The sequence below is a fragment of the Capsicum annuum genome, chromosome 11 (genome assembly GCF_002878395.1).
Source record: "Capsicum annuum cultivar UCD-10X-F1 chromosome 11, UCD10Xv1.1, whole genome shotgun sequence".
Taxonomy (NCBI): domain Eukaryota; kingdom Viridiplantae; phylum Streptophyta; class Magnoliopsida; order Solanales; family Solanaceae; genus Capsicum; species Capsicum annuum.
The window spans coordinates 1,610,289-1,619,397 of NC_061121.1; the positions used below are offsets into that span (position 1 = coordinate 1,610,289).

General features: G+C 36.6%; 1 protein-coding gene across 6 annotated transcripts; it reads left to right on the plus strand.

Moving 5' to 3' along the window:
- Positions 1–1,780: 1,780 nt before the first annotated feature.
- Positions 1,781–9,109, plus strand: LOC107848076 (ceramide kinase; the record flags this gene model as incomplete). Of its 6 annotated transcripts, none has more annotated exon segments than XM_047399313.1 (10): positions 1,781–2,226; positions 4,223–4,354; positions 4,439–4,606; positions 4,752–4,844; positions 6,010–6,102; positions 6,636–6,798; positions 6,930–6,956; positions 7,576–7,663; positions 8,296–8,445; positions 9,077–9,109. In XM_047399313.1, coding segments are annotated over 10 exon segments (1,133 nt in total), but the record flags the coding sequence as incomplete, so codon positions are not given.

Here is a 9,109-nt window from a genome sequence, read left to right on the forward strand (position 1 = left end):
TTTTATTTATCAACATTATTAAAAAATATTCAATGTAGATTGTCCTTAACTTCTGATCTTGGTCGTGCTGTAAATAAAAATGATTATTTAACCGTTACTTGTCACTAGATGGATAGTAATTTTGTGATGCAAAAATGCATTCTATCTTTTTTATATGATGAAGATCGTAAACATACTGGAGATTTTATTATTGATTCTATTGTTAAAGTCGCCGGATATTATGGTATCGAAAATAAAATTTTATGTATTGTTTTTTATAATATTTCTAACAACAAGATTGCTATAAAAAAAATAACATCTACGCTATCTCCGCCGTTGCCTGAAATTTTTCATATGAAGTGTGCATGTCATATATATAACTTAATTGTAAAAGATGGTCTTGAGTTTTTTGAGCTTTATATTGAAAAAATTCGTCTTGCTGTTGGTTTTATTTAAGGAAATAATCGTAGATCGAGAATTAGAGAATTTAAAGTTAAATGTCAAAAAAATGGACTTGCACCGATACTGATGCCTGAGGAAATTGATATTAGATGGAATTCTACGTATGATTTTTTAAAAACTTGTTATAAATATAGAATTCCTATTACACTAGTTTTTAACGAGCATTGCGGTATTCTGCTGATTGCATGCTACATGATTCTGATTGAGTTGTGATTAAGGATCTTAACCAGAAAAATTTTATGTTGCTACGGTTAGATGGTGCGTATATTTGTGTAATTGTGTATATGTGTATATATTTTTTAAATTCCAATGTAGTATATACTATATATATAGTGTATATATATTGTTTAAAGTATTTAAAATATATATAGGTGGGTATATATAATGTATATTGATTTTTTTTTTAATATTTTTGATCGGGTTGGGTTAAGTGGGTCGGGTTAGTGTTGTTTTTAATTTTTTTACTGTTGAGCCCGACCCGACCCACTTAGACCCCAACCCGGCCCGGTCCATAAACTGGTTAAATGACACGGGCTGGTTTGGGTTGGCCCGGCCCGGCCCGGCCCACATAACAGTCTTAGCTTCTATGAACACGATATTTCACTATAAGCTGACTTTAGAGGTCGAGTTAGATACATATGTCCTATCTTTACATGTTATCCAGAGTTAGGTCCATCCACGTTCGGACTTCTAGTTCACACTCGAGTTGAGCCTAATTGGTGGCTTATATGGGCACAATATTCCACCGACAAGCTGATTTTTGAGGTCGAGTTAAACATATACGTCATATCTTTATATATTATCAAAGTTAGGTCCATCCACATTTAGACTCCTATTTCACGCTCGAGTTAAGCCTAATTGGTGATTTGCGGACACAATATTCCACTAGCGAGCTAGCTTTTTGAGGTTGAATTAGGCACCCACGTCACATCTTTACATGTTATCAGAGTTAGGTCCATCCACGTTCGAACTCCTAGTTCACACTCGGCTTGAGTCTAAACGTGAAAGGAATGTTAGGGTGACCTCGATTAGACTCCTTGTCCATACTCTAGTTGAGCCTAAACACGATCAAGGTATTGGAGCATCACAGAGTCTCACGTTAATTGAAAAAAACTGGTGAATCCCAGTTTGGTTGCTTGCAAGCCTCGTAATCTTAAGTTCATGAGTTCAAATTGAAAACCCAAATAATTTTTTGATAATATATTTATCGATGCATAATTTATTCAAATTTAATTCAACTCGTCGAATAATAAATAAAGAAAAATATTAGCCCACCACACGGGGCCACGACAGAAGCCAGAAAGTTCTTAATCTGGTCTTTAATGTACTTTTGAAGATTTTAATAGTAATTAAAAAATAAACCAAAACAAAAAAAAGGACCAAAAAAGAAAAAAAAAGGAATCCCAAAAATAAAAATAAAAAATTGATTCAGTTTCTGGAAATTTTTTATGATCAAATCAAATTGAAATATTGAGTGTTCTGACAAATATGGTTATTTTTGTTACTTGGATTAACCAATATGGTTCTTGATTAACAATTTTGTAATTTTTTTTATTGAATCAAGAAAATTGTGGGTGGATTTTTTTTTTTTTTTTAAATATGATGGAGAGAAGAAGCCCAAATAAAAATGGTAATTTTCTTGAAAATAATATTCAAGAAAATGTACCATTTAATTGTGAAGATTCAATTTTTAGCTCAAATATGTTCTTGGATGGTGATGGAGAAGTTATTGTTACTCAAAATTGTGCTAAATTGTCTTGGAAATCTGTTGAATCTGTACTTAATGTAAGTTTTATTATGTTTTTCTTTTTTTGCTATAATTGGCATATATTGTGTATTTTGGTCTTTGTTCTAACTTATGATTTTGTATGATTATTTTATGAGATTTTTATTGTTCTAAATAATGTGTTGGATTTGTTAGTTAATGGACTTTTAGGAATATATATGTATGCCATTTTATTGTTTGGTTGAACGTGAAAGAGTTTGGAGGTTGGAGCTTTGGGAGCTCAAAGATTCTTTTTTTTTAACTACATACCATGTAGAATTTCGGAGTAACTGGTAAAATTGTCGTCATGTGACTAGGAGTTCACGGGTTCAAGCCTTGGAAACAGCTTCTGGCAGAAATGTAAGGTAAGGTTGCGTACAATACACCCTTGTGTATGGGGCCCTTCCCCGGACCCGGTGCGTAGCGGGAGCTTTAATGCACCGGTTAGCCCTTTTACCCCGTATAATTCCGGAGAGCAGGATATACATAGGCATTACGGACCTTTGTGAGGTAGAGAGGTTGTTTCTAATAGACCCTCAGCAATAACACTCTTTTTTTACAACAAAAATACAAGGACATACCTAGTTTAATCCCACACTCTACCTTTGTGAGGTAGAGAGACTGTTTCCGATAGACCATGGTACAACGATTCTATTTTTACAACAACATACCCAACGTAATTTCGGAGAGTAGGATATACATAGATGTTATGGACCTTTGTGAGGTAGAGAGGCTGTTTCTGATAGACCCTCGGCAACAACACTCTTTTTTTTTTACAACAACATACCTAGTTTTGTCCCACAAGTGGGTTTTAGGGAGTGTAGGATGTCGGCGAACCTTATCCCGACCTTTGTGAGGTAGAGAGATTGTTTCCGATAGACCCTCGACAATAACACTCTTTTTTTCTTACAACGAAGTTACAACAACGTACGCAGTTTAATCCCACGAGTGGATTTTGGGGAGTGTAGGATGTAGGTGAACCTTATCCCGACCATTGTGAGGTAGAGAGACTGTTTCCGATAGGCCTATGGCACAAAGATTCGATTTTTACAAGAAGATACCCAGTGTAAGATATATGCAGACCTTACTCCTACGTTTGTGAGGTGGAGAGGTTGTTTCTGGTAGATGCTCAACGCAAAGATTCTTTTTGACAACATAAGCATACCAGTGTAATCCCACAAGTGGGTTTTGGGGTGGATGTACGTAGATCTTACCCTACCTTTGTGCGGGGGAGAAGTTGTTTCCGAAAACTCTCGGCACAAAGATTCTCTTTTTACAACAAAAATATTACATACTAGTATAATCCCACAAGTGGAGTATGGGGAAGGTAAGATGTAGAGAGGCTGTTTCCGAAGGACCCTTGGCTCAAGAGAAGCAAATCAAAGTTGTTATGAATAGGAAAAACGATAGTGAAGAAAGCATAGCAACTAATACGGAGAGCAGTGATCGTGTTATCATACAAGATAGCGGAGATAAAAGCTAAGTTATTGTGCGTGGAACCTTCTAGAAAAGCCCACGCCACCTGCCTGTTGGCCGGGCAAATCAAAGTTATCTTCCGGTCAACTGTCCACCCTCTCAAGTGCAAAAAAACACAGCAGAATCACTCAACACACGCTGCTCAGAGCATCCAGAAAGGGAAGAATAAAAACAACAGAATAGTGCTATAACCGAAACACAATAACTATAGATGTCTTGTTTTTGTTAAATTAGATACCTTGTTTTATAAAAAATCGTTGGTACAATGTTTTCATGCTATTAGTCTCTGGTAACTCGAGGCTGCCAATGTCCAAATCTCCGTAGCTCACACTGTCAATGACCTGTAAGTTTTCGTGGAAAGTTACAAACGTTACCTTATAATGTTTCAGATGAAGCTAATATGACTCCCTATTTATGCTTTACGAATTTCAATCGTTCAATTAATTTTTGGCTGTAACAAAGTGTTTTTTTTCACTTTCCTTAATCGTTACTTCCTTCGATATGTTGATAACTTGGTGTTGATCGTTCGATCTATGGCAGGGGCAGGATCCGTCATCTTGTTTCAGCGTATCTAAAAGTGAAACCACATTGTATTTTAGTGATATATACTCTGCAGAGTTCGTTGATTGGGGGTTGGTACGCGAAGCTGCCTTCTTGGGCCAATCATTTGAGGTTATAATAATTATTTAACAATAGTTAACGGTCTAAATATGTCTACTTTGATCAAGAGGTAACAATATGTATATGTGGATACAGATGTACCGCTTTACAGTACGTGGAGTCCAGAAATCAAAGACGCAACCTTCTGTTTTGGTTCCATCTTCTTACACTTTTGGACATAAGGATTCACAAACATGTCAGATGTGGGTTAATCGGATTAACGATCTTCTAAAGATGGACGCTGAGCGGCCAAAAAACCTTCTGGTACGTTTAGTAAGTTTCAGTTACCAGTTAACATGTCTATTAGTTGCTAAAGCTTTGGTAGTGCCGGTACTCTCTAAATGATGACAGAAATTAAATTCAGATTGAAGTTTAAGTTTCGTCGGACTTTTTCCTCTGTGATTAGTAGGTTCTTGTTAACCCAAAGAGTGGGAAAGGACTTGGATGTAAAGTTTGGGAAACAGTGGCTCTGACATTTTCTCAAGCGAAAGTGAAAACTAAGGTGAGCTTTTCTGGTAGCTCCTGTTTCACTATTCTAGACAGTCTATGAAAACGATGATCTGCTGCTTGTCCCTAATTTATTTCGTTCTTGTTTCAGTTTTCAATCCTCGACCAATTAAAGGTCTCAGGAAAAAGTGAAATGTGTATAAAGTTTGCTACTCTACGAGCATTAACCAATCAAGATTAATAATTTTTGTTTTTATTTTTTCCCAAAAATACTATTTGGACCGTTATTAACGTTTGCGTTCTTCCTAACAGTAAAAAAACTAGCGCAGTAGAGGATATAAAAAAGCCTGAATTATTTTAGGTTCTATCTTCATTTAAATTTTATTTAAAATTACTGCTTAAAATGACGCCTCGTTTCTGCAGGTTTACGTATCTCAAACATGCTTCACGTGCTGCAACTTAGCAAAATTCCTTTCCTTAGGAGAAGCATAATATTGCTATGTACTGAAAACCTGAAACTCGTTCAAACTTTCTTCTTTTTATCTGCAAAATAGTCAGTCAGGTCAACTAAAACTCGTTGTTTCAATGCCCCCCGGATTTATTTCGAGTGGCAAAAGTTGAGGGATTTGTAGCTTAGTCTTAGGTTCGTTCCTTATGCCATGCAAACTATGCGTGGTATTTAAGCAGAGAAGGCTAGAGGGGTAGACTGTTATCCTCGAGTTTTAAAGGCTGCAGTTGGTCCTAAGAGTTGTCCCTAGATGGATTTCGCGGTCATCAAAACAGAAAAGAATCGTTGTTTCATTATGTTAGTTTGAGGACGATTGTTCTTCGACTTCGATATATTGTGGCTGTGATATGTCAGTAAATAGTCAACATGTGAGGACCTTTTTCTCAAAGCCTTTTTGTGGTTTCCTAAAGGAAAGCTATGAATTCTATCAAGCTTTATCTTGCTTCTTGAGTTTTATACGAGCTTGGAATGACCAAATTTTGTAGATTTTTTCACGGGTAGTGTGTATTGATGGGACAAATTGTCCACGGAGACGCAAACAGTTTCGTGGGAGTTACTCTTCAATCTTGTAGTAATAGGATTTAATCTCCTAACTTTTCTACCTGATATCTGCAAACTAAACTTGGATAATTCTGCTTTGAAAGTGGATATGTTTATTGTTTATATATTCCAGTTTGTACTCTTTTTAAGTTCACTTTATTCTTTTCGTCAGGTTACTGTGACCGAAAGGGCAGGACAAGCTCTTGATATAATGTCTTCCATTACAAGTAGAGAGCTCCGTTCATACGATGGCGTGGTAGCAGTTGTAAGTACTAAGTAGTGAGAGATAGATATGCTTTTCTTTTGAAGCTTGTCTTTTCGATCGTGAAGTACTCTTATTTGGTGCCGAACATTTATAAATACCAGTAAAAAGATCCTTGAGGATTTGTAGCTTTTGACTCTAATTTACTATATGGGATGCGTAACGACGACAAGGTTCTATGGTATTATGCACTTTATCTACCCAATAACTCGATGCATTGCAAGGTTCCTATTGTGTTTCAAAATTCATGTTCAGGAGAGTCCACGAAAATGCAATCGTACTGTTATCCCATTTCAGCCATTTCATTTTGATGCATTTGTTCTAAAGTATCTTTACTTTAAACTTTTCTTTTTTGATGCATTCATTCTTTGTTTTACCAATTTGATGGAGTTGCAAGGGATTTCACAGCGTTTGTTAGTTCTTTCTTTTCTTTACGCGGTGATTGGAAATCTTGTGTCGTTCCCTTCAAACAATAAAGGGGAAGGGGCAAAGTTGCTTGGGCTTCTTAGATCATTTACTATCTGACGTCATTTCAGGGCGGTGATGGATTTTTCAATGAAATACTGAACGGTCTTCTCTTGTCGAGGCACAAATGTTCATATCCACCGAGCCCTACTGAACTTAACCATCCCGTTGAGAATAATGGCAGCGGGCTTGTTCTTGAGACCAATGTGGATATCAGGGACCCATCTGATAGCGGTGAGGATGATTCTCCTCTTCTGAAGCAATCAACAAATCTCAGTATGTAAACACGTAAATTCTCTCCTCCTCTTCTTTGCATGATCAATATTCGTGAAGTGTGCTTATGAACAGTGTATCCGGAATTACAGGAACCGGAGAAGATTCCTGCCAAACAGGTTAGTTAATTGTATAATCACGATCAATAATCTTAAGAATTTGTATCTTATGCGTTGCAAGCCTAAAATAGATCTATAACGACGCCGATCCTCTAAAAGTTCTACACGTTTAGATCAATTGGTTCACGCATTCGATATGATACTACCGTAATAGCTTCGGTAGGGTTCTAAGTTCCAGTGTATCACCACGCACAACAAAATATTTCCACGTGCTTGACCCAAGTAAAAGAATCAGGCCTGCGAGTGAGGGGGAATGTTGCTATATAAATGAAAACATGTCGTATCTGATATTTAAACATTTTGTTAAGCGTCCGTTGGCACGTTGATTTGTTGCATGATTTTGTTCTTTGAGGTTGGAGGTTCAAACCTCAATTAAGCATATTTTACGTAGAAAAAAAAAGTTCTAGCATTTTGACAAGGCGATAAACTCAATTCAGCAATATTATAAAGCATTGTTTGGATGAATATAACCAGAATGATAGGAAGGTAAGGAGACAGATATTATTGACGACATTGTATTTGAACACATAATCAGTTTTTCCGTTCTTTCCGTTCTTCTTCTTCCCCTTTGAAACTCTGTGTTATGCAACGTCTTTGATTTACCCTTTTTCCATCTCAGCAGCGGAAGATCTTAAGTTTTCTTTCCCAAATGAAAAATTCCGATTTGGACTCATTCCGGCAGGATCAACAGATGCCATTGTAATTTGGTAAGGTCCTATATTGATCCTTGTCAGTATAGCTGAATGGTTAACTTCGTCCGTACTCTGTCGATGATCTCGTTGCATTCATTTTTATGAATGGTGTCTTTCGTATCTAATCTGGGTGTTGGACGTTCAGAATTTATATGATACATACGAGACGACGAGTGGTTTTCCTTGTTATAACTGTCGAAGTGTGGTATATTTTACTAGCTATGAATATTGTAGACCTCGTTGGTATTTACGATAACTTATTATGCATGTGGATTTCAAAATTCTATGTTATTCTTAGCACTTTGCAATTTTTTATACGTTGCTAGCTCAACAACAACAACAAACTCTGTGTAATCCCATAAGTAGGGTCAATGGAGGGTAGTGTGTACGCAGATCTTACGCCTATTTTGAGAAGGTAGAGATGCTGTTACTGATAGACCCTCAGCTCAAAACAAATGAAAAAGACACAATGGCAACTAGCAGGAACAAGAAGAAGAAAATACAATAATTTAGGCTAAAGAATCAACCAATAGAAATAGAAATCTAAGAATACGAAAATACAAGACTAATACTAATACTCCCGGATTGGGATATATGTTACTAGCTGCATTATTTTGTTGAAAGCTAATTGAATTGAATTTTTGCAGTACGACAGGGGCTAGGGATGCGATGACTTCTGCATTGCAGATCGTCCTTGGTAAATCGGTGTGCCTTGATATAGCTCAAGTTGTAAGATGGAAAAAGACGTCTATATCTAAGGATGAACCCTCTGTACGTTATGCCGCTTCTTTTGCTGGGTAATTTTCATCTATTATTGGTTAACTCCTATGCTGTTTCAAACCAGCAGCTTTTGTAACGTCTTTGTTTTAACCGATACTCACTGTCATGTGGATGCACTCTTCTGCATTTCTTTCGAATCCAAAATATCTAGTCGCCAACGTACTTTCTTTTAATCTGTTGGCAAATATGCGGCATTTAGTTGAAAAGTGACCGATACATTATCAAATTTGTAGGCTTTATTCTGCTAAAATTCTTTTTTTGTTTTTGTTTGGTTTGCTATTCCTATAATAATCTATGGTTTTACGTCGTGGATTTGAACCCTACTGCACACAAAAGCATGAGTTTTAAATGGAGAAGGGTAGAAGGCCGGACCGATTTTGCACTGAATTCCGAACACAGTAAAAACAAGATAGTCTATGGTATTGCTTTATTTACCCGCTCAATGTTTTCACTATGTGGGACATATTCCGCTTAGGTTTTTACTTGTGAACATGTTATTTAAGTGGTCACGGTTGCGGTGAGCCTCTGCAAAGTGCACCTGGTGTCAGTTCTCTTTTACTAAAAAAGTGTGTTACGATACCGTATGCTTCTTTGTGAACTTAAGATTAAATTCCTCTCCTCCTTCGTAATCATTCGCTTTCTTATCAGGTACGGGTTTTATGGAGATGTAATCACCGAGAG